A 24,884-nucleotide genomic window follows, 5' to 3' on the forward strand; every position below is an offset into this window, starting at 1 on the left:
GGTGGGATCCACCCAGGGCCTGCCCTGCGGGAGGGAGGCTCTGCCCTCAGGCTGCTTCAGAGGCAAACTCCAGTCCCTGGAGTGCCCCAGGGTGGGGCATGGGGACAGGGTGCCAGGACTAATATAAGAGGTCTGGCATTTTAGGAATATCCATCCTCATCCCATGGCTTTCCTTTGGTTGTCTACCTTGTTCTTGCCACACTGGCCTTTCTCGGTTTCTCACACATGGCATACTCATTCCTGCCCCAGAGCCTTTGCAGTTGTCTTTTCTGCCAGTAAGTTTCTTCGCAGCTACAAAATGGGCGTAATAAAGTTGAAGTGGAGGACTGTGTTAATGTATGCACAACACTGAGCACAGTGCCTGCAACAAATAGAGTTTATTACTAGAGTTATTCAACACGTTTTGTTGAGTCCCTACTATGTGCAAGGCATTGTTTCAGGTACTAGAGATATAACAGTGAAGTAACATTCTAGATTGGGGAAATAGGCAGAATTTCCTCTAGTTCTTTACATGGTTACCTCCCCCCCCTTTTTTTAATGGTTACCTCTTTGTTGTCATTCAGGACTCAACCCAAACATCGGCTCTTCTGAGAGGTCTCCCATGACCATTCAGTCTATTAGCTATCCCTCTATCATCACTTTGGCAGTTTAAGTTATCAGTAGTTATTTAGCAAACCACCCGAAAACTTAGTGGTCTAAAAGTTCACTCTGCTGGGGGAATAAGGACTGAGGGGCCCAATTTCTCCTGATCCTGAAATTTTTGAAAAATTTTAATTTTTATTTATTTTTAACCGAAGCGTATACAATATTATAAGTGAATATAGTTTTACGTTCGTTTCAGGTGTACCACATAGTGATTCAACATTTAAATAGAGGACCGAGAGATCACCAGGATAAATCTAGCTACCATCTGTCACCATACAAAGCTGTTAAAATATTATTAACTATATTCCCTATGCTGTACATTGCATCCCTGCGTCCTAATTGTTTTATAATGGGACGTTTGTACCTTTTAATTCCCTTCTCCTGTTTTGCCCAGCCCCACCCCACCTCCCGTTCTCTTTGGCAACCACGAGAACGTTTTCTGTATCTATGAATCTGTTTTGTTTGTTCATTTGTTTTGTTTTTCACGTCCCACATGTAGGTGAAATCGTATGGTATTTGTCTTTCTCTGTCTAACTGATTTCACTTAGCATTATATCCTCTAGGCCTATCCATGTGGTTGCAAGTGGCAAGATCTCATTCTTTTTTATGGCCGTGTTATATTCCTCTGTGTGTGTGTGTGTGTGTGTGTGTGTGTGTGTGTGTATGTGTGTGCACGCGCGCGCACTTTCTTCTCTATCCACTCATCTATCAGTGGACACTCAGGTTGCTTCTGTATCTTGACTGGTGTGAATAATGCTGCAGTCAATGGTAGAGCCCACACCTTTTAGAATGAGTGCTTTGTTTTCTTCAGCTAAATGGACTTGCTGGATTGTGTGACAATTCTGAAACCATCTGGGCTCAGTGAGGTGGCTCTTCTGCTCTCTGTGCTATAGCCTGAGGTTACCCGGGAGCAGGGGCTGGAATGTCCAAGATGACCCTCGCCTTCCACATGGCGTCATCGTCCCATATCTAGCCCGGCTTCCTTGTGGCATGGTGGCTGGGTCCCAGAAGGAAAAGGCGGCCAGTTCCCTGAAGGGCTAGGCCAGGAATTGGCACATCATCACTTCATGGCCTTCTGTTGATCTAAGCAGGCCCTAAGATGAGCCCCGATTCAAGGGCTCTCTGTCCTCTTGATTGCGATGGCCAAGAACGTGTGGCCTCTAACACCCACCACACTGCCCGTTGGGTTCACTTGCTTTTGCTTTCTTCCCTGGATGAAGTTAGTTTATCTATTTCATGAGTTTTGTTCTTCTGCCCTAAGATGATGAGAACGCATAGATTAATTGGACATTAGTGAAGGTATTCCCTCTCTCAGCTGCTGGGACACCTTGACCTGACTAGGTGGGTAATAGAAAGCCCTTGAAAGGTATCACTCATGGTGGGATTTCGGTGGGAGGTGACAGTACCTATTCTGTCCCCTCAGTTCCTGCTTCCTCTCCCCCAAGAGAGGGAGACCAGAGAGGGGGAGTGCTTTGCAGGGCCTGAAATCTGGTCCTCCTCCAAATGCCCCCCTTCAGGGATTATCCAACCCCTCCCCCACTGCCACCACAGCCTTCCCGAATCTGTACCCCACCCCAAGTGTCGCCGTGGTTTCTCATTTCTCTGGAGCCCATGCTGGGGGCTGGCAGCTGGGGACGGGCTGGCCTTGTATGGTGGGGATGTGCCGGCCAGCCCTGAGGGCAGGGGTCCTTGTGACTCTCACCCTGTGGTTTTGCCCTCTGCTGCCTCCCAGGTGGAGAATGTCATCGCCCTCCAGAAATGCCAGGAAGGGGAAGGCGAGAAGAAGACCATGATGAAGAAGATGATGGTGTGGGAACCCTGTGCGGGCCTGTGGCATTGGGTGGGGAGGAGATGGGCGTCCTGGTCTGCCCAACGGATGAGACAAGGCTTGAGGTGGGAGGAGGACAGAGATGGGGGCAGGACACTTGGATGTGAGCCGTGGTCCACCTCTAACTGCTCTCCACCCCACTGAGGGAGCTCAAGCCCTTTTCCTTCTGTGAGCCTGGCTCTTCTCATCTCCTCAGTACCTGTGGTAATAATGCCTGTGCGTGGGCTCTCTTCTTGGGAGGATGTAACCCAGTGGTTAGATCACTGTAGAGCCCAAGCCCCTGTGAACAGTTGTGACTGTTTAATACATTCTTGTTCCAGAAACTCCTCCTGGTGGGAAACTTTCAAGAGTTTCCTTTTTATTTGGCAAAATACATTCACTTCCCAGTTATCCACCGGAATGGTTTGGGCCGCTGAAGTCCCCAAAATTATATTTAGCTTTGTGTCCGTTAAAGAGAGCAAATCCTTGCCTTTGATAACTTCATTCAACCAACATTAATTGAGCCCCTATTGTGTGTAGATGGGAGATCAAAAGTGAGAAGTAATTATTAGGACGTTTTAATTTTATTTATTTATTTATTTAAAATATTTTATTTATTTACTTGACAGAGAGAGATCACAAGTAGGCATAGAGTCAGGCGGTGGGGGGTAGGGGGGGAAGCAGGCTCCCCGCTAAGCAGAGAGACTGACGCGGGGCTCTATCCCAGGACCCTGAGATCATGACCTGAGCTGAAGGTAGAGGCCCAACCCACTCAGCCACCCAGGCACCCCTTTATTTATTTTTAAGATTTTATTTATTTGAGAGAGAGAGTGCACAAGCATGGGGGGCAGGCAGGGTGGGGTGGGTGGAGCAGCAGGCAGAGGCAGAGGGAGAAGCAGGCTCCCCCTAGAGCAAGGAGCCCAATGTGGGGGCTCAATCCCAGGACCCTGGGATCAGGGCTTGAGCCACAGGCAGAGGTTCAACCCACTGAGCCAGCCAGGTCCCCTTTATTTTATTTTTAAAGAATTTATTTATTTATTTGAGAGAAAGAGAAAGTGCACGCACAAGCTGAGGGAGGGGCAGAGGGAGAGGCAAGCAGACTCAGCACCAAGCAGAGAGCCCGACAGGGGGCTTGATCCCAGGACCCTGAGATCCTGACCTGAGCTGAAGGCAGACGCTTAACTGACTGAGCCATTCAGGCGCCCTTAGGACAATTTTAAAGGAATTCAAGTGGTCCCCCTCTCAGAGCCATTCATGGTGTTTTTTTTGCTTTGGGCCAGCCCATGGCTTAAATATATCTCCTTACCACGGGGCTGCTGAAGCAGTTCTTGCTGGGCCCTGTGTGTGGGGTGCTGCTGGTTAAGGTGTGGTGTGTATTTGGTGGCCTTGAACTGAGCCCAGGACCGGGTTTGAGCCATGAGCCAGCTCTCCCCAGAGGAGGCCCTGCATGGCGTGGAAGTGGGGAGTTCTGTCCAGGCTGAGGGGCTGGCACAGCCCCGCGCCCTGTGCGGAACAGTGGCCTCCGTCCTGGTGGTCTGCAGTGGACTTGCCCCCTCATTGGCCCCTCTGTGGTCCCCTGTCCAGAGGCAGATCCAGGAGGAGCCACTGGATTCCCTCTCAAGCACTGTCCGCTGGCAGGCCATGGAGACCCTGACCCAGCTGAGGTGTCCACAGCCCCCTCCCCGACCCCCAGCCCTTTCCCTTCTTCCCTGGGCTCCACCTGTCTCCTCTGGGGCCTGTCCTCAGTGCCCCACCCACTCCTGGGACTTTTCCTCTCCTCAGGCCCTGTATTGCACACCCACTTCCCTCCTCCCCACCTCATCTTGCTCAGGCCATGCCCAAGCCCCCAGCTAGGTGCCCTCCTCCCTGCCCCTCATCCTTAGCTTCCTGCTTCTGGCCACAGGGCCCCTCCCTCACTGCCTCCCCTCCCCCCTTGCTTTCTGTCTCTGCCAGTCACTCCCAGCCTATCCTGGGCTGGCAAGAAAGAACAGAGCTGGTGAGCACGTGCGTGAAGAGTGTGTTCTCCCTCCCCTCCGTGCAGGCCATGCAGGAGAAAGACGAGGCCAAGGCTGAGGCCATACAGGTGAGTCCTCAGGGCTGTCCGTGTCCTTAGACAAAGGTGCATTTCTGACCTCCTAGCAGGGAGAGAAAGAGCATTGCAGAAGGTAGATGTGAATCTTCACATCCCTACTCAAGCTGCATGACCTCGCCTCTCCTGGCCTGAGCAGGCTCTTGATAAATATTCGGTGAATGAGTGAATCTTCGGAATAAGGAATTGCTCATTTGGGATGCTCTGTCCACTTGTGGGTCCTGCCCTAAGAGAGGGATGTGAGCCTGTGTTGGCGTGGCCAGTGGAGGTGGCTGGGTGTGGGAGGAGGAGGGCTGAGGACTGGCTGAGCTGGGGTGATGCTTGGCTGGGATAAGGGTAGAACGTCAAGGGGCTCCTGTGAGTGTCTTCCAGCCTGGGAAGGGTGGTCCCAGAAGTGGGTAGAGGTGACCCTTAGTGTAGGATGTAGGGTCCAGGGGAGAGATTTAGGGAGAGGAGTTTCAGCCCAGAGGGAAGCACATTCATCCATCCTTTCATTCAGCAAATATAAACAGTGCCCACTCCAAACTACCAGGGGCTGGGGGATACAGTAGAGGGAGGGGAGGGGGGAGAGGGACACTGTCAAAGAACCATACAAATAAATGCACACTTATTCATGGTAAATGTTGCAAGCAAGCTTAGGATGGGTATCCTGGCCTAGGTGGGGTCAAGGGTCATGGTGCTGCAGCTGAGAGGTTACAGAAGAGCTGGTTCGCTGGGGTGGAGGGGTGGGCAGAAGGAAGGGCATGCCAGGCAGAGGGAACAGCCTGTGCAGTGGCCTGAAGACTGTGAGAACAGGGTGACTGCAAAGATGACAAGGGGGCAATGTGGCTGGAGCCAGAGGTTGAGGCAGGAGGGCTGGGAAGTGAGTCTAGAGAGCAGTAGGGGCCGACCACACTGGCAGCATGAGGACTCTGGGTCCTGGAAGGTAGGTGGTGCACTGAGACAAGGTGGGGGAATCCTTGCTGCCTGGCAAGAGAGCAGGAAGCCCTCTTGCAGTACCAGGCCTAGACACCAGAGGTCAGTGCTGCACAGTAATGGGATCGTGGATGGGCGGGAAGGAGGAGGTAGCGGAAAAGCAGGGCCTGGCTTGGTGGTTGTGGTGTAACCCTAGTGTGCACAGACTGGGGAAGCCTGGACGAGGACACCCTGGGAGACAAACAGATGTGATGAGCTGGAAGAAGGAAAGGATGCAGGGGACAGAAGGTCTTCCCAGAGTGGCCCAAACCCACTCTGTAGCCTTGTGTATGAGTAACGCCTGCTCCTTCCTAAGACAATTCTGGGTCTGGGGTGTGGCTGAGGGAAGGGGAACTGGGGCAGGGGAGACATGACTCCCTGCAGGGGCAACTTAGAAAGTCTATTTGGGTCTAGGAGTAGCAAGTAAAAACACCCGAGAACAATAATAAAAGTAAGGCCGACCCTCCCATTTTTTCTGGTTCTTACCGCTCTTGTGCCATTTCCCCACCCAGCCTCTCCTTTGTTCCTCACCACTGGAAACCGTGTGAGCTGGTTTGGATAGGTGCATCCTCATTTGCAAAATGAGAAAAACACTTTGAGGGCACATTGGTATGGTTGTGTGAATCTGCACACTGACCTGGCCCATGGTAGATTCTCAGTCAATGCTGGGGCTCCTCTTCCTCCTCCTTTAAGGCAGGAGTGCAGGGATAATAATCACCAATTTGTTGTTATTTTTTAAGATTTTCTTTATTTATGAGAGAGAGAGAAGGAGCCTGGGAGGGGCAAAGGAAGGGAGAGAATCCCAAGCAGACTCCATGCGGAGCACAAAACCTGATAACAGAAGTCAATCCCAGGACCCTGAGATCATGACCTGAGCCAAAACCTGGATCCAACACTTAACTGACTCCGCCACCCAGGTGCCCCACTGATTTGTTGATAAGGAAACCGTAACCCATGGCGGGGGGTAGTAATTTGTCCAATACCACAACTCAAGTTAGTGTCTGAGATGGGGCCAGAAAACAGCTCTCATGATATTGGATGCCCCTCCTCCCCTGACCCATAGCAGGGGTTGCAGACTGGGTTTGCTACAGGAGCCTCCTAGTGACTTGGTCCTCCTTCTGTCCACAGACACTTTACCGTCAGACCCTGGAAGCTCTGCAGACACTGCTCAACGCCCTCTTTGTGGAGGACCCCACTCCTGCCGGGCTGACGAGCATCTTGGAGGTGGGGGCAGGGAGCAGTGAAAGGGCAGAAGGGAAAGGAGAACGGGCTCTAGAGCCTGGGGAGGCTATGCCCAGGAGTGGTTGGACTTCTGGATGTCACCTTGGGCCAGTGTTCCACACCCTGGTCCCTCTTACAGGCCCTATTCCAAACTCCTGCCCCTTCACTCTCTCCCATCCTTCATGTTCTTGCTCTAGCCACCCGCTTAGCGTTCCTTTTCTGTGCTCATCCCTCCCTCTCTTCTATCCTCATGACTCTCCACCTACCATCTCTCTCCCTGTTGACCTTCCTCCTCCCTCTGGTTTTCCAGTCCTAGCCTCAACTTCTGGACCCCATGCCTCCCTATGCTCCTGGAGGAGGATGGGGCTATGGACAGTTGCATTTATGCCCTCCTGGAAGCTTCCTGCTGACTGGTGAAGGTCGACATGCCCACCCAGGCAGCAGAAGGCTGGTGTCAAGCCTGCAGCTCTGAGTCTTGTCCTTGTCCTCACAGCCCCTGGGACCCTGGATGAACTCTGGGAAGGCCCACGAGCGAGCACGGGCTGTGAACAGCCATGTCTCTGTGTTGAACCACATGCTTTTGACTCTGCCTTTCTTTGTGAGTGGCCCCTGGGAGGGGAGGACACTCTTAGGGAGAAACTTCTTGGCTCTAAGGGATCCGGTGCCTCTGTCCCAAGGTTCCCATGTGGCCCTTGTCATCTTCAGAGGGCTCTCCTATCAGGGCCAGACCATCCGGCTCTGTTCACTAATCACTGTATAGTGCTATTGAACCTATAAGACTCAGTCCTTGAAGTTATGATGCAAACAGATGTTGTCGGGGTTCCCGGCGCTGGGGCTTCTGCTGGGGAGACTCATCCTTCGCATCGGGGATCCTGACGAGGAGATCGGCCGGGAGGCCCTGGACGGCATCATCATCCTCTACACCATCCTGGAGCTCCAAAAACGTAAGCCCTTTGCAGCGCATCTGCAGCAAGCTTCTGAGCAGATACTCAGCCTGGGAATGGACTGGAGCCCTGGCAGCAAGGGCACAGGTAGAAGATGGAGGAACCCAGCACAGGGTCCGATGGGCTGCCACGACGTCTCAGTTCACACAGACCCAGAGGACGGGGGCTACAAACAAATCTATTTTGATTTAAGCCATCCTTCCATCGGAGCCCCTCCTCCTCCTCTCAAGTATAATCTGTGACTCTCACTGTCACATTTCTATGATGTGCCAAGAGCAGGGAAGGCTATGTCTTAATCTCCACTCCATTCCCATGGTCTAGCCCTAGGCCTGGGCACATGGTGGGTGTTCAGTGAATGTTTACTGAGTGAACAAACAGAGACCAAGTCCCACACTAGGGTCTAGAGTGGATGCAACCTGTAGACCTCGCATTAGGGAGCTGGGGGCGTGAAATGGGCTGACCCAGGTACCAGGCTGGCACTGTGCCTAGAGGTGTGCAGTCTCAGCGGCTAACTGCCTCCATCCTTTCTCCATGGTCCAACCCCACCCACGGGCCTTTGGCATGTTATTTAAACTTCTCTGGCTCCAGAGGCTGAGTGATCTGGCCATCTGAAATCGCAGTTAACTGGCTATCCTGTATTTTGTCTGGGGAATCCCAGACATACACTGTCAGACTTTCAAGGGTGAAGTGCTTTGTCTGGGCCCCCTGAGTGTAGGGAGCAGCAAAACTAGGCTTTAAACTTGGGTGTCTCTGATTCCAGGTCTCACGCTTCTTTTCTTTTTTTTTTTTTTTTTTAAGATTTTATTTATTTATTTGACAGAGAGAGATCACAAGTAGGCAGAGGGGCAGGCAGAGAGAGAGAGAGAGAGAGAGAGAGAGAGGAGGAAGCAGGCTCCCTGCCAAGCAGAGAGCCCGATGCGGGGTTCAGTCCCAGGACCCTGAGATCATGACCTGAGCCGAAGGCAGAGGCTTAACCCACTGAGCCATCCAGGCGCCCATCATGCTGCTTTTCTTTACAAATAACTCACACACTTGGTCCATAGGGTCCTTCTGCCTCGATGGCCCTTCCTTATGTTTATGGCTTGCACACCCTGGGGCATCCAGGTGGGACCTGGGCCAGGCCGCAGAAAGGCCTAAGGAAATGAGCCTGAAATGTGTTTCCTTCCACAGAAAATATGAAGTCACCTTGTGCCAGGTCTAGTCTAGGCACTGAAAACAGCGATGAAGTTAAATAATCCTTCCTGTCAGGGGCCCTTCTTGTTGTCAGGAGACAATAAACAAAATAAACAAGTGATACGTATAGTGAAGTTAGATAACGAGCGCTAAAGAAAACACATCAGAAAAGGGGGTTTAGGAAGGTCAGGGTAGGGGGACCACAATTTAAAGAGGGATCACCACACACCCACCAGACCAGCAGAAATCCACATGACAGCTCACTGGTGGGACGGGGGGCCCCGGAGTGCTCATGCGCTGCTGGGGGTGAGGGGTGCATAGTCGGCCCGACTGCAAGACCATTTGGCAGCTTCCCCTGAGGCTGAACCCATGCCTACCCTGGCACCCAGCAAACACACTTCTGCCTCCATACCAACAAATGTGTCCCTCCATTCACTGAAAGGCATGGGCTAGGCCTACCAGAATGTTCCAAGCAGCACCAATAGCTGGATGTGACCCCAATGTCCATCAGAAGCAGAAGAGAGACATAGACTGCAGTGTATTCACACCATGGGAAATGATGCAACATCATGACCAATGAGCTCACGCTACTTGGGACCGCAGGGATGACTGTCACCCCCATGACGTTGAGGGAAAGCTGGCACATAGGTCCAACAGCAAGAAATCTAACCTGTGGCTTTTGGAGTCAGAATAGTAAGGTCCCCTGGGTGGGGGAGGGGGCAGGGGGCTGGAAGGAGCACCAAGAGGGGGCCTCTGGGATGCTGCTGATGACGTAGTGTTTCTCAACCCAAGAGCTGGTTACCTGGGTTCTGGACCCGGGTGCTGGTTCCGGAAAAACATACCTCGCTGCTTATCTCTGATTCGTGTACTTCCTACATCTACGTTTAACAGAAAGTTTAAGAAAAAAGAATAGGATGGTTGGGCCTCACTGAAGCTTTCTTCTTGCAGGATCCAGAGATAAGGAAGAGACCAATAAGGAGGAGCTATATGAGAGCAACAAGCGATTCCTGGGGCCCTACAACCCTGTCAGCCCATGCCAGAATATTCTGCGTGTGATCGCGGTGACCGCCCACTGCCCACCAGCTCTGGGCCTTCCTGGGAATGGGGGAGGGGCAGTGCCAGGCCACCCCAGTGTCTTCTCCCCATGTTTCCATCTCTCCATGCTCAAGTCCCTTTAAGGAAGCCTTCCCCAACCACACAGGCCTACCCTGAGTGCCCCCTCCTCCTCGGTTCAGAGCCGTGCCGGAGGGATGTTAGCTCATTCTGGGGTCAGGGGCCATGTCTCCCCTCTCTTTTAGCTCCTCCCCAAAGGGATGGCCACCTGTCCGTGGGGTCTGTATTTCTGTGCCTCTGTTTCAGGAGTTTGGAGACTTCCTGGGACCCCAGCAGGTTAAGGACCTGTTGCTAGCAGCCCTAGAAGGCTTGAAAGGCAGCTCAGAGGCCCGGGGGAAGGACTCTGGGGAGATGATGCAGCTAGCCTCAGAGGTCACTCTCAGCTCGGTGCTGGAATGGTACCGCCACAGGGTGCTGGAGGTGGTAAGGCTCTCTGTGGGAAGTGGCTGAGGTGGGAGTCCCCACAGGGCTGCTCATCCCTTGGGACCCGCCGTCTGGCAGTGGCAGGGTGGGGAGTGTGGGAACCCCTAAGCCCTGGAGCAGGGTAGGGGTGGTAATGGCTGAGTTCTAGGTGCCTCCTACTTGTGGGCAAGAAAGAACTCACTTAATGATCTGGGGGCAGTGGGGAAGGCAGTGTGAGGACAGCTGGCTGTCTCCCAGGGTAGGAGCAGGTGCACTGTTCCCCCACCACCCTCCAATCTCCGTTTCTCTCCTGTTGCCCTCTCTCTCTCCCCTCTCCCCTGCCCCTCTATCCTGTCACCCCCACTTCTTTCCTCCTCCCCTCTCTCTACTCTCCCCACACCTACCTTGGCTTCTCCAACTGGCCTCCTGGTTGCTCACGGCTGCTCTGGCTGTGCCCCAGATCCCAGAAATCATGCAAGGCATCTATGCACAGCTGAACTACATCCAGGAACCACGGGCCCGCGAGGTGGCCCTGCTCCCCGTCTCCCTCCTGGCCAGCTCCTTCATGACCGAGGTGGTTGTGGCCCTGCTCACGTGCCCCCTCCCACTGGACAGGTACCCATGGAGGGGCTCCCGCCATCACACCTCCGAGGGTTGGAGCAGCCCTCACCCTGGGCTGGGAACTTGTCCTGCCACCCAGAGCAGGCCCTGGCCCTCCCAGCTGGCCCCTTTTCCGTATGATCTGAGATGCTTATGACAGCCATTAAGCACTTCCAAAACCCTGCCGGGTGTCTATGTGGAGCATTAATCCCTTCTGTTCTTAGTACAACAACCCCACTCTGCAGATGGGGAGACTGAGGTGAAGTTCCTTGTCCTTGCTCACCCAGGGAGCAAGAAACAGGATGAGGACCTAAACTCAGATTTGGCCAGCTCTGAGCCCAGATCTCTAAGGAGGCCCTAGAAAGGAGGTCTGAGTGTTGGCCCTGACTCTGCCTCTGGCTACTCTGTGGTCTTGGGTGGTTCACTTGCCCTCTCTGGGCTTCATTTCCCCCCAGAGACAAAAGAGGGAAATACTCCCTGCATGATTCCCACTCCAGGTAGCTGGTTGTGACAAGCAACGTAGCCAGCTAAGCTGAGGGCCTGCCCAGGGCTGGACTCTGCAGGACCAAGCTTCCTGCTCTCAGCCTTCAGGATCTTGTGGTCTGACGGGCAGAGGGAACTGTGGCCAGAGACACCAGACTGACTGCTCCAGCCTCCCAGCCCAGGAAACACTCCCACACCTTTGAATGAATAGAACAGGGCAGCCAGAGTGTGGCCCACACCTTAAGATAGTTGTACGGGAGCTCACGCAGAATTGCACCAAGGTGTGTGATGAGTTGTGCTTCTAGTGGGGACAGCTCGTGTCATTCATAGAGGCCAGGGAGACTGGCTAGGAAGGTGAGAGCTAGGGTGTCAGGTCCCCGTGCTCCCACCTGGAAGAATTTCACCCTTTCTGCCCACACTAGCCCCCAGAGGGTTTCTTGGAATCACCAACCCTTCAGACTCAAGAATGGCAGGGCCACACCTGTCATCAGAGTCACTCAGGATGGAGGACAGAGCAGTGGCAGGGGCTCCTGCTCCCAGAAGTCCTTGTGGAAGCCCAGTGGGCCAGCCAGACAGAGCCGGTACAAGATGGAAGGAGGCTGGGCTCTCAGGTGCCACGCTGGCGCTTGTGAGAGCCCGAGAGATGGCCTCCTTCCATCTTGTGCCCTGGATGCCTCATGTGCCTCACCCTAGTCTTCCCTCTGGGCTTGAGAGCTGGACTCTTGGGCCTCCCAGTGAAAGGTGTAGGAGCTGCCCTGGCTGAAATGGCTCCTAAGAATTGCTCTTGCTCCCCGCCCCCCAAGATTTTATTTATTTATTTGACAGAGAGAGAGATCACAAGTAGGCAGAGAGGCAGGCTCCTCGCTGAGCAGAGAGCCCTATGTGGGGCTCGATCCCAGGACCCTGAGATTATGCATGACCTGAGCTGAAGGCAGAGGCTTTAACCCACTGATGGACACAGGTGCCCCTGGAATTTGCTCTTTTACGAAAGATCTAGAGACTTTGCTTTTGGGGTCCCCATGGGGACAAGTGCAGTCCCAAGAGTCACTGCTCCCTGGGAGGCTCAATACAGTGTCCTCTTCGGTTCTTATAGTTCATTTATAGTCCCTCCCAGCCCAGATGCAATTTACCAACTGGGTCATTCTCACCATAAGCAATGTTGCCTAGCAACATAGTTGACATACTATCTTTATCAGGTTTCCAGGGGAACAGAGCTGGAAAGTTAATGGAAGGTTCAAATGCTCATGCAGAGGGGAAAGGGGTTCCGTTAACCCTTTTGTGCACCACTGGCCTGTCCATGCTTTCGGCTCCCCACAATTGATAGGAATGCCCACAGTCTGGTGCTGGCAGGTCCAGAGGCTTTCCTCTGCCTGGAGTACTGCCTTGTAAGGAGACAGGTGCAGGCACTCCTTGATATTATGTGACAAATGCAAGGTCCAGGCCCTAAGGGGCCCCCTGGCATAGAGGAATGACTGACTACTGGCTTTGAAGGCGCCAGACCCGGTCGTTTCCTGATGCTGCAGCTCATTATCTGTAATATCTCAGACTAATGATGTCACCTCTCTGAGCCTCAACTCCACATCTGTAAAATGGGAATAACAACCCAACTTGAGTGTCTTTGAGAATTCAGTGAATTTGAGTGTCTTGAATACCTTGTTCACATCTATATGCCCAGGGATTTGCCTAGTGCCTGGGGTACAGTAGATGCTCCATGTTTGCCAAATAAATTGAGTATAAAAGCACTTGGTACAATATGTGGAAATAGAGTTTTGAAGAATTGTGAGCCCTCTGCCTCTTAGAGAGTGTTTTCTGAGTCATTCCTCGCTGGGACACCCATGGATACCATTTTGATGGCATCTTCCCTTCTCCATGCCCAAACCACTGGGAGGCAGGGTGGGCCCAGCGCCCTGGTCCTCACTAACCATCGCCACCCACCAACCCCCCAGCAACGGTGCAGAGATGTGGAGGCAGCTGATACTGCGCAAGCCCAGCTGTGATGTCCGAGACCTCCTGGACCTGCTCCTGACCAGCCTGAAGGAGAAGCCCTTCACCAAGAATGGCCGGACCTCCATCGTGCCTCTTGCGGTGAGCCCCTGCCTGGCCTACCTCAGGGCTGCCCCATCCTGCGCTCCCTCCTCCTGCCCTCCTGCCCAGCTCAGCACACCCTGCTCTGCCAGGAGCTAGTTGTATGGCTCAGGTAGGTCTGTCTCCAGCCTGCTACTTGTGACCCCCTGGACGGCGTCTTGCTGCTGCTTACAGGGAGGGCAGCAGGCGGGGAGGGGGGGACTTGCAGACCCGGGTCTAAGAGCTGGCGTGGATTCCCGTACTAATCTATGACCCAAACAAGTCACTTCTCGGCTTGAGGCTCAGCCCCTGCGTCTGTAAATGGGATACTGATGAGGGAATCTGCCTCATGTGGTGGTGGTGAAAATAAAATGAGGGAACTCATTCTTTCATTTAGTGACGCAGCATGTTTACATGCTTGCTGTGGGGCTCCGAGCTCATCCCTGAGAACACAGAGGGAAAGGCGGCTCTGACTGCAGGGAGGTGACTTGGTAGAGAGACAGATTTCTCTCTGCCTCTGTCACTGTCACGCTGCCCCTAGCCCTCTGGACAGTACCCCTGCTCATCTCGCTGCTTCCACTTCAGCCCCTGCAATCTGTACTGCAGCCAAAAAATCTTTGAGAATGCACCTCTGCTCTTCTCAATCCCGTCAGTGGCTTCCCATTGTCCTTGAGAATAACACAGTATTTCTACTGATGTTGCAAGGCCCCGCACCCCTCTTGGGCCTTACCACACTCCATGGTCCCTCCTACTTGCATGGCTCCAGCCTTGTTCTTTGTCAGAAATTCTTACACACCATGCTATCTCTATCACAGGGTCTTTGCACATGCTGTTCCCTCTCCTGAACTGCTCTCTGCTAACCTAACTTCTACTCATCCCTCAGCTCTCAATTCCAGCATCACCTCCTCAGGGAAGCCCTCCCTTACCTCCCTGACCTGATCAAATCTGTGCATATTACACTTTGCTTCACATGCTTTATCTTGGAGGAGTTTACCCCGCTGTGATTTAATTTGACACTAATGTGTGGGTGGTAACCCCTTTACGGAGGGGGACACTGTGGCTCAGTCACATCCCAGGGCTTAGCTAAGGTCATAGAGCTTGGTGGGACCAGCAGTCAAGCCCAGATTTCCAACCTCTGAATCCTGTGCTTCACCACTGGGGGGCTCGGCCTCTCTCCCCCAGCGCTAAGGTCTACGAATAAGGCATGAGCCTCCACTCCTTCCCTGATTTGGTCCTTCATCCTCTCGTCCCTCAAGGAATGTGTCTTGCTGTGTTCGTGAGTCACTCATCTGTGCATTTTGCTGAAGCATAGTTTGAGCACAGATACAGCCTGGACAGATTTTTAACTCGTGGTATTGATAAACAGTGACCAAGATTGAGCCAAGAGCAGAGCCCTATGGCCCATCACTAGAGATTTTCTCTACAGCATGACCATGTTCTTTGGATACAATCATTATCTTTGGTCTACTGAAAAACGTAAAGGCTTTGAGTCTTTAGGTGAGCACCCCGTCGGGTCCCAGGGACCGTCGTGGACAGAGGCTTATCTTAGCTCTGCCACTGCCTCACTATATAATCTCGGTCAGTCACTTGCCCCTGCTCTAGCCTTGGTATATTGATCTGTAAAATGGGCGGTAATAAGTCCCACCCTGTCTAGCTTCCCTTTTCAGAAGAGTGAAATACTGTGTGTGAAAGAGCTTCCTAGGGGCGCCTGGGTGGCTCAGTGTGTTAAGCCTCTGCCTTCAGCTGGGGTCATGATCTCAGGGTCCTGGGATCAAGCCCCGCATCAGGCTTTCTGCTCAGCAGGGAGCCGCTTCCCCCTCTCTCTCTGCCTGCCTCTCTGCCTACTTGTGATCTCTGTCTGTCAAATAAAATCTTAAAAAAAAAAAAAGAAAGAAAGGGCTTCCTAGGTTGTAAAGTACAAATAAGTGCTACTCCTGGTTCTCATCCAGCCTGCATTTTGTCTCTTATCTCCCTGGGAACATGCCGTGGGCTCTGTCACTTGACAAATTCTCTTCCCTTGGGCCAGCTAGCATGAGATCACAGATCTTGGTTACTTCTTCGTAAAGCACTTTCACCTCTCCCCTCATTCACTCTCCACCACACCTGTGGGGCCGGTGACCCCCCCACCCCTTGACAGGATGAATGGATCTGAAGCTCAGAGAGGGCCAGGGAACTGTGGGGCCGGAAGGAGCCATCCAATCTGTGACCCCAGCACCACTGCCCCTGCCCCTGCATTGTCTTCCTACCAGTGAGAGAGGCCTTGGTGGGCGGAGCAGGAGGCGGGCCCAGGCCAGGACAAGAGGTGAATGGCAGGTGGAGAGGGTGGAACGTGAGCACCCTGTCGGGTCCCAGGGACCGTCGTGGACAAAACGCTAATAAAGCCAAGTTCCCAGGACTTCGGGGGGCTGGTGTGGGCAGTCGTGGATAGAAAAGGCAGGATGTGACCTGTAGGCGTGGAGTGACAGAGTTGAGGACTGGGCCTCCCTGGCTCCCACTCAAGCTGGGATTTGTTTCTTCTGGTTTGCTGGGCCACAGGGGAGGCAGCCAGGGCAGCCAGGTTTAATGGCCTGAAGTGAAGGGACAACGGGAGCGCCATCATGGTCTCTGTGCCCATGTTATGAATGAGGAGGAGGGAGGGCATGTGCAGCTGGTGTCTGAAAGCCTGGGCTCCAGTCCCAGCTCTGTCCCAAGGGCCGGGCAACCACGGTAAGTGCCTTCCCCCCTCTGAGGTGTCTCCTTGCCTGCACGACGGGATCAAGACTGCACCTCACCCACGGTGAGAGAGGAGCCCCCCATCCAGTTCTTCCACAGTTGTGTCACCACCAAAGAGGCAGGCCGCTGTGCTGGTCTAGGGCTCACCCAGAGAGCCAGGAGTTGGAGTGTGTGTGGGGGCATGGTGGGTGGAGAGATCTGGGCTCTATCAATTGGAGTGAGAGAAGAGCAAAGATCCAGGTCTAAGCTGCTAGAGAAGCTGTCCAGGCCCCTGCCAGGAGCCTCCAGCCAGCCTCCCCTCTGCCCCCAGGCAGCCAGCGGCCTGTGTGAGCTCCTGTCGGTCAACAGCTGCGTGGGTCGTGTGAGGCGTATCTATCCCCAGCTGCTCCTGGCCCTGCTCATTCAGGTCCATTACCACATTGGGCTCTACTTTCCCAGCCGCACGGCTTTCTGCAAGGATGCCAGGAAGGACACTCCGCCTTCCATCTTCATACCTGTGCGGTATGTATGTCTTGCTCTCCCTGGCTGGGGGAGGCCATTAGCAAGGGCCCTTCCTAAAATCTTGAGGGCAGTCAGTTGGTAGAATTAGCTTTGGGACTAAAAGAGAAAACAGAAGCATATTTTTAGGAGTGCTGTGTTTCACACCTGCCCGGTGCTGGATGACAGCAAAAAATCTGCCTTCCCCCAAGGAGCTCACAATTTCATGTTTCGCCCTCCCTCCCTAGACATATCATTTGTTTTAGATTTGTATCCAAGTTCCACCTTTTTATTTTATTATTTTTATTTTATTTTTTACGTGGACTCCATACAGGTCTTGAACCCACGACCCTGAGATCATGACCTGAGCTGAGCTCAAGAGCCGAATGCTTAGCTACTGAGCCACCCAGGCACCCCTCACCATCTTATTTTTCATTATTTACCCGTATAGGTAATACAGGCATGTGGGTAAAGATCTCAAAACGCATTAAAAGTTAGTTTCCTTTCCTCTCCTTACCCAGTGAGCCTCCCCAGAAGAACCAGGTTCTTTCATACCCTTCCACAGGTAGTTGATGCAGAGCTAAGCACATGTGTCTGTTTCTGTTTTTATACTAATAGTAACGTCCTTTACAGTTACAGTTTTGCATTTAGCATATGCTCTGTCCTAGGAGAACAGACATAGAGATCTGTGTCATTTTTTTTTAAACAGCTGCATAATACCTTCTGAGTGGAATGTACCATAATTTATTTAACCAGGATCCTCTTGGTTTAGGTACTTTGCACTTACAGACAAAGCTGCAATGAGCTCGTTTATATGTCTTTATGCACACATGTGATCGTACAATGTAGGACAAATTCCCGAAAGGAGACTGGGTGCATTGAAGGGCTTCTGCATTTTAATTGTGAGCTGGGCTAGGGATATGGGGTGGAGAACGTTCTTGACCAGTGAGTGATGAAAGGGAAGATGAAGTGCCCTCTCAAGCACTCAGTTTGCCACATGGCCTCTGCTAGGGGTTGCTGCGTCCAGGAGGGCGTGAGAATGGCCGTCTCCCACACCTCGGCCAGCACAGTGGAACAGAAGATATTTGTCTTCGCTGATCTGAAAGTTGAAAAAAAAATGCTGTCATTTTCTCTTATTATGCTTGAGGTTGAGGTTGAAGTGCCATATGTGTTTTCCTTTTTTAAAGATTTTATTTATTTGAGAGGGAGAGAGAGAGTGCATGTGTGAATGGGGGAGGAGCAGAAGGGGAGGGAGAGGGAGAGAGGATCTCACGCAGACTGTGCTGAGCACAGAGCCCCACGTGGAACTCCGTCTCACAACCCTGAGGTCATGACCTGAGCCAAAACCAAGAGTCGGATGCTTAACCATCTGAACCACCCAGTGCCCCTGTGTTTCCTTTTCTTTGAGCAACATTTGCCCAATTTTATATAGGACTGTTGAGAATTTTTTTGTTGTTGTTAATTTGTAAGAGCTTTTTATTATTAAGGATGGTAACACTTTGTCACATGTATTCACTTAACTGGTAACTATTTTATGGTCTTTGCCATATAGAGGGTTTAAGTTTGTATGCAGGCGAGTGTCTCAGTCTTTTCTTTGGCTTCTATTGTGTGGGATGCTTAGAGAGGCACACTTTGAGGGGCCAAGTGCAAGCCATTGCGAGGCTGGGCTTGAAGTCCAAGCATCTCAGATTTGAGTGTGGTTCCATCATTTAGGCTTTGTCCCTTGGGTAAGCCACTTTAACCTCTTGGCAGCCTGGTGTGCTTGCCCATGAAATGGGGTAAGTGATTCCTGCCCTGCAGGTGTGTTGTAAGGACCAAACAGGACCCTGTGTCCCAGTGGGACACCCCATGCCAGGGCCACAGCACCACCTCTGACTCCCTGGTGCTTGTGAGGGTGGCAGCCCTGACTCAAGAAGCTGGTGGGCTCCAGGGGAGACAAAACCAGGGGGGAAGTAGAGGAGGCGCTGGAGGAGGAGGAAGTGGAGGAACACATGGTGGAAAGGTGTCCCCCTCCAAAAGGTCCAGCTGCTGTGCCCTGTGGCAGCCTCAGGCTTCAATGCAGCTCCCTGCATTGGGGGTCCTTGGCCCCCCCATCCCACTGCAGGGACAGGGCAATGCTGGCTCCACTTCACTGGGAAAAGCTGAGAACCTTCTGGGAAGGTGAAGCCTACAGAGTGGGCGTTTCGGGGAGCCAAAGGACCTGCACCACTACCCACAGCCTTCCTCCCTACGCTGTCACCTCTGCCTTTTTACAAAGCAGCACATACCTCACCTGGGGCTCCTGGAGGTGTATCTTTGGGAGTAGGGTGGGGAGGAAGGACGATGGGTAGGGTCATTTTTGTTAAAACTTGGAACCCAATCAAGGGCGTGGTGGAAGAGTGGAGTCACCTACCTAGGAATGATGTGGCACTGTGTCCAAAAGCTTTAGCCTAATTTCGAGTTCCTCAGCTGCACACACTGACACCGGGTAGGTGTGGTCTGGGTAAGAGCTATGACAGTCTGAAGCCAGGTAGAGAGAAAGTGACCGCTGCTCCTGGAGATGGGGACACTGGGTGGTCAAGTCATGGAGCAGAACATTACACAGCTGGCTCACTGGGTCTTAGTTTAAAGTGCTGATGCTTGGCATGGAAGGTAGAACCTTCCAATGAAAACATGCAAATCTCCGCTTAGCTATTCAGCCGGTGCTCTGGGGGGAAGGGAATAGGTGGGGGAGGGAGAGTTGGTGAGGGCAAGCCCTAGGCTCTCAGGGTGGGCAGCACCGGGAGCCTGCCTCCTTCTCCCTCCACGTGTGTGTGACTTTGCTGCTCCAGGACTGTAACTGACAGCACGTGTCTCTAAGAATCAGCAGGAAGCTTGCATGGTTCTGAAAGCCCGGGTCTCAGTAGAAGCTTGACTTTTCACACTGATCAATAGTTATTACAAAACCCAAAACATGAAAACTAAAAGCGAATTACTGAACATTACGCAATTTCCAGAATGCTTTGCTGCTTTGTCTTGAGGACCACCCACTCTCAGTATCTCCTGACGTATGTCCACATGTGATAAACTTTAAACATGAGGGCTGATGTTTCTAGAAAACTTTGTCTAAATGTAAACTTCATCCCACACATTGTCCGTTTCCATTTTATTAAAGGTTTATCTATAGGTACACATACACATCTGTGGACACCCAGTGCCCAGGACATAGTGGGGCATCCGCATGGGGCTGCACCCCCTCCCACTCCTTCCCAGCACCACCCTGGGGCTTCAAAAACACAGAGGACTGGGTTCCAGCCTCCTCTATCCACAGGTTATAAAAGCCCCCCCCTCCCCCCACCCATACTGCCCATGGCCTTCTCCTGGGCATCCAGGTCGGGGAATCCCTCCATAAGTGCCTCAAGAGGGTGAAGGCCTCAGGCCAACAGGAGACTGTGTACAAGTGAGGAGGGACGACCTCTCCCACAGAGAGCTGCCCAGGCATGGGCATGAGGGAGAGAGGTGGGGGGGAGAGAGGCAGACCCCAGAGGTCTGGGGAGGCCTGGCTCCAACCTCTCCCTCCAGGGAAAGAGGCTCAGGAGAAAAGGAAGGATAAAACACCACTTGGGGGAATTTTGCTTCTGTTGACTCTCTTTCTCAAAGCTAATAATTTTTTAAAAGCCGCTCTTGGTGGGTACACCGATGACTGCTACTTCAGCATCAGCAGGGCTCAGAGAAGCTTGTCTGGCCAGATGGGAGCTGACAGGCAGGGGTGTGGGAAGAGGCAGGCTGGAGGGAGGTCCGGCCCCTGTGTGTGGGGGAGGGGACCCGGGGGTCATGAGGTCTCAGCTGCCTTGTCTTGGCAGCTGGGTGGTCAAAGTGGTGAAAACCTTGCTGCTGAGGATGGGCTGCTCCTATGAGGCCACCTTTCTGGAGGACCAGGGCGGCTGGGAGCTCATGGAACAGGCAGAGAACCACCACCAGGGAGTGTCCCTGCTGGCCAGGTGAGGCTGGGATGGCCCGGCACAGGGGTTGGGGGAGGGAGAGATTTGGGTTTGCATCTCTCTCTGGGCAAGACCCTTCCCTCAGTCCTGCACCTCTTCTAAGTGGCAGTGTACGGTCGACCTCAGTGGGCGTCCCGACTCACACTGAGCGTGGCCGGGCAGTGCCTGGCAACCGCGTAGCCCTTCGCTTACTTACGAAGCCCCTTTTCTCACTGTATGGGGACCTTAGTTCCTACGCTCATACAGGCATGGTGGTATAGCCAAGGCCTTCAGAGTGTGGCCTTGGGGCTGGTCTGCTTGTGTCCAGATCCCAGCCCACCACCTCTCAGCTGTGTGACCCAGGGCAAGTTCTTGCCTCTCTCTAAGCTTTACCCTCAGTCACGTGGAAATAATAATAGAACCCATCACCAGAGCTTAGGATGAGGGTTAAAGTACTCTGTACAGCCCCTGGTATATGGGAAGAGCGCAGCACAGGTTAGCTTTCACGGTCATTATGCTGACTGGTGGGACAGGGATCATCAGCCTACATTTGGCACAGCAGGATGCCAAGGTCCCAGAGAGGGACAGTTATGTATCAAAGGTCACACAGCCAGGAAGTGGCAATGCTAGGAGATGATCAGCTGACCCAGACTGGGGTCTTCCCTGGCCCCCATACACAGCCTCCCCTGGGGTTGGGAAGGGGCACCTTGATTCTGACGATGTGACTCCTGTAGGAACAGTCTGTTCCTTAACCTTGCACCTTGATTGCCCAGGATGCTGCCGCCCCCCCAGGGGTCTCAGGATACAATTGCATTTATTGAGCACCTACTATGCTCTAGGCATCGTGCAAAGAGCTGTGTGCTCTGTGCTCTTGGGCAAGCTTTCCCACTCTGAGCCTCAGGTTCTCCATCTATAAAACAAAGCAGTTAAACTAGACGGCCTCCGAGATTCTGTGCAGATGGGAAATCCTGGGAACCCAGGAACCCAGGTGCCCCTGACTTGCTCGGAGTTTAGAGTGTCAGGCCAGACCCTCCCAGCCCCCCAGCAGGTCCCCTGGGGCTGGAGAGCCTGAGGACTGCTCACCCTGCCTCACCCCCAGGGCCATGGTGCACTACTCCTGCCAGGAGCTGTGCCGTATCCTCTACCTGCTCATCCCGCTCCTGGAGCGAGGCGACGAAATGCACAAGATCACGGCCACCGCCTTCTACGTGGAGGTACCAAGCGGGTGCGGGCACTGGGCAAGGCTCCCCCCCCTGCTGCCCGGAGCCCAGGCCTCAGTTCACATTATCAGTCATTTCTCCTGTGCAAACAGTGCTTAGCAATGGAGAATTTCACAAGCAAGATTGCTCTAGGATATAAAGACCTTGTAGGATCTCCCTTTGCTCCTCCTCTCTCCACTCCTTCACCCCATTCTACTCTTTCCAGATTCCCCGTGCCCAGGCAACCCCCAACCTTCGGTGGGCACTGCCATGTGCCAAGCACCAGACTAGAGATGCAAGGTTGGAGGTACAAATAAGAAATTGACTCTGCCCAGGCCTCAGGGAATTCTCAGTGTGGCAGAGAAGCCAGACGATGCCCCAGTTATAAAATGGGGTGCCATGAAGTGACTTGTGCTCTGATGGGGGCAGTCCAGGCTGTGGTGGGAGAAAGGAGACTTGAGGTGGTAATGGTGGTGGCGGGAGCATCAGGGAGGGCTTCCCGGAGGAAGTGACATCTAAGCTGAGTTGAGTGTATGGAGGGTACTGGGGGTGCTGGGAGAGATGAATCATGAGGTTGGTTAGGGTCGGACCCAGAAGAGGAGACCTGCCAGCAATAATAGCTAACATTTATTGAGCATTTACTCTCTTCTAGTCACGTTCTTAGAGTTTTACCCATATAGATTCACTTAATCCTCATGATAATCCTATGATTATCTGTGATGAAGAGACTTTTGATGCAGATGCCATTTCAACCCCCGTTTTAGAGGAGGAAACCGAGGCACTGATTTAAGTCAATTTTGCAAAACCACGCAGCTTGTAAGTGGCAGACTCAGGATTCAAACCCAGACTCTTGGGTTCTCAAACCCACTCTTTCCTCCCCTGTCTCTCTATTTTATTTTATTTTTTTAAAAGATTTTATTTATTTAATTGGCAGCAAGACAGCAAGAAAAGAAACAGAAGCAGGGGGAGTGGGAGAAGGAAAAGCAGGCTCTCCACTGAGCAGGAAGCCTGATGTGGGGCTGAATCCCAGGATCCTGAGATCATGATCTGAGCCAAAGGCAGACACTTAACCACTGAGCCACCCAGGCGCCCCTCTCTTTAATTTAGAAAAAAATTGTGGTAACATACACATAACATAAAAGTTATCATTTTCACCATGTCTTCACCACTGTGCCACCATCAGCACCATCCACAGAACTGTTCATCTTCCTTCCCAAGTGCAGCCTCTGTCTCAAACTGAAATTGTATCCATGAAATACTGCCTCCCCATTCGGCCTCCCCAGCCCCTGGCAACCAGCATTCTACGTTGTGGCTCTGAGCTTGCTGTTGTAGGTTTCAAGGAGACAGTCACACAATATGTCCTTTTGTGTCTGGCTTATTTCACTCAACATAATTAGTCTTTGAAGTTCATGCATGTTGTTAACAAGGCTCAGAATTTCATTCTTTCTTTTCAAGCTGGATAATAGTCCCTTGTATGTATCCACCACATTTTGTTTATCCATTCATCTGTTGGTAGACATTTGTAAAGCCCACTCTCCTAACTGCCACTCTTGCTGTCTCCTGTGACCTTCTGGGCAAGGTCATGCTGGGGTCTGTGCTGTCATCAGGGTCTGCGGTGGGGTCAGAGTAGCAGGCTCACTTTCTGCTCGGAGAGTAGAAGGCTAAGGAAGGCTTCCTGGAGGAGGTGCCCTCTGAGCTGCCAGATGGACAGGAGGCAGCATTTTCTTCCAGGCATTTCCTGCATCTCTTCTGCTTCTCCAGCTGGAGTGAGAGTCTGGGGAGGAGGGACCATATCGTGCTGGCATTGCATCCCCAGCCCCAAAAGCTTCTCAAGAAGTGGGGATCATGAGAGTGAGTGAGTGCCCAGATGAACACTTGGCCTGGCCCCGCAGGCACCAGTAGAATGTGTCACCTCCAGGAGGACAGACAAGGGCATGCTTCAAGGTCACACAGCTCAAGAGTCCAGAGAGATTCTGACTAGGTTTGCCCAACTGGTCGGCCACTTCTCTCTAATTCTGTGAGTGGCCACCACTTGTGATTCTTGGGGGGGATGGTGGTGGTGGTACTTTACAAACCTCAGGGGATGCTCCCATGTCCAGCACAAGGTCAGGGGCACTAGGCTTAACCTTTCCCGAACACTCCCCTGGAACCCTGAGCAGTGGCCCTCCGCCCTGGAGCAAGCAAGTATCCTCAGCCAGGTTCAGTCCTCCGGCTCACCGAGAGGTGAGCTGCGGTCGGCCAGAGCCGGGCCCACCACATTCACTGTGACACCTTGATGCAGCTCACGTATCCCGCCCCGGCCTCCCCAGCCACCTATGCTGTGATCATCAATGTGTGTGCTTGCTGCTCTCAGTGGCTAGGCAGCTCAAGGGAGCTTGGCAAGTTCCGGAACCTGCCCGTGCCTCAGTTTCCTCACTTGCAATATGGGAATGGTGAATTGCCCACCTCATAGAGCTTTTAAAAAAAGATTTATTTATTGTAGAGAGAGAGAGTGCTAGAGAGCTCATGCGAGCAGGGGCAGGGGCAGAGGGGGAGAGAGAGAGAGAGGGAGATAATCTCCAGCAGACTCCCAGCTGAGTTTGGAGCCCGACTCAGGGCTTGATCCCATAACCCTGAGATCATGGCCGGAGTTGAAATCAGAGGCTGGATGCTTAACTGACTGAGCCACCTGGGTTTTGATGAGGATTAAATGAGTTCACATAAAGCTTTTAGGGTAGTACCTGCATCTAGGAAGTATTGTCTGTGAGTCAGCTATATTGCTATTATTATTATTATTATTATTTATTATCATCAGTACCCTTCTCTGCATATCTAGTGTGCAGCCCAGAACCTGGTGCAGAGCAGGCCTGACTTTGAGTTGTGTGGTCGGGCAGAGGGAGGGCAGTGGGTGGAGCCCCTTCTGTACAGTTCCTGTCCCTCTGGGCCCTGGCCCTGCCCCTCTCCCCAGCTTCTCTTCTCATCATAGCAACTCAGGGTCTCAGTAGTCACAGTAGAGCTAAGGCCAGGGAACAGATGGGAGAAGTGTTTATGAGGATGACCAGGCAGGAACTGAAGACGAGTTGG

The 24,884-nt window shown here is 52.7% G+C and overlaps 1 protein-coding gene across 4 annotated transcripts in view; it reads left to right on the forward strand.

The window, feature by feature from the left end:
* Nucleotides 1-24,884, forward strand: part of MROH7 (maestro heat like repeat family member 7) — a 56,240-nt gene that overhangs the window by 21,020 nt on the left and 10,336 nt on the right. For 3 of the 4 annotated variants that reach the window (XM_032839794.1, XM_032839793.1, XM_032839795.1), the window contains 13 exons: nt 2,378-2,452; nt 4,037-4,116; nt 4,406-4,535; nt 6,624-6,719; nt 7,210-7,314; nt 7,525-7,660; nt 9,782-9,894; nt 10,193-10,369; nt 10,809-10,963; nt 13,378-13,516; nt 16,518-16,708; nt 20,506-20,643; nt 21,722-21,836. In XM_032839794.1, the coding sequence (XP_032695685.1) occupies nt 2,378-2,452; nt 4,037-4,116; nt 4,406-4,535; nt 6,624-6,719; nt 7,210-7,314; nt 7,525-7,660; nt 9,782-9,894; nt 10,193-10,369; nt 10,809-10,963; nt 13,378-13,516; nt 16,518-16,708; nt 20,506-20,643; nt 21,722-21,836 (1,650 nt within the window). Of the gene's footprint in view, nt 1-2,377; nt 2,455-4,036; nt 4,117-4,405; nt 4,536-6,623; nt 6,720-7,209; nt 7,315-7,524; nt 7,661-9,781; nt 9,895-10,192; nt 10,370-10,808; nt 10,964-13,377; nt 13,517-16,517; nt 16,709-20,505; nt 20,644-21,721; nt 21,837-24,884 lie in introns of all 4 variants that reach the window. The other variant, XM_032839796.1, reaches the window with a different exon arrangement.

The sequence above is a fragment of the Lontra canadensis genome, unplaced genomic scaffold (assembly GCF_010015895.1).
Source record: "Lontra canadensis isolate GAN:19392208 unplaced genomic scaffold, GSC_riverotter_1.0 scaffold109, whole genome shotgun sequence".
NCBI lineage: Eukaryota > Metazoa > Chordata > Mammalia > Carnivora > Mustelidae > Lontra > Lontra canadensis.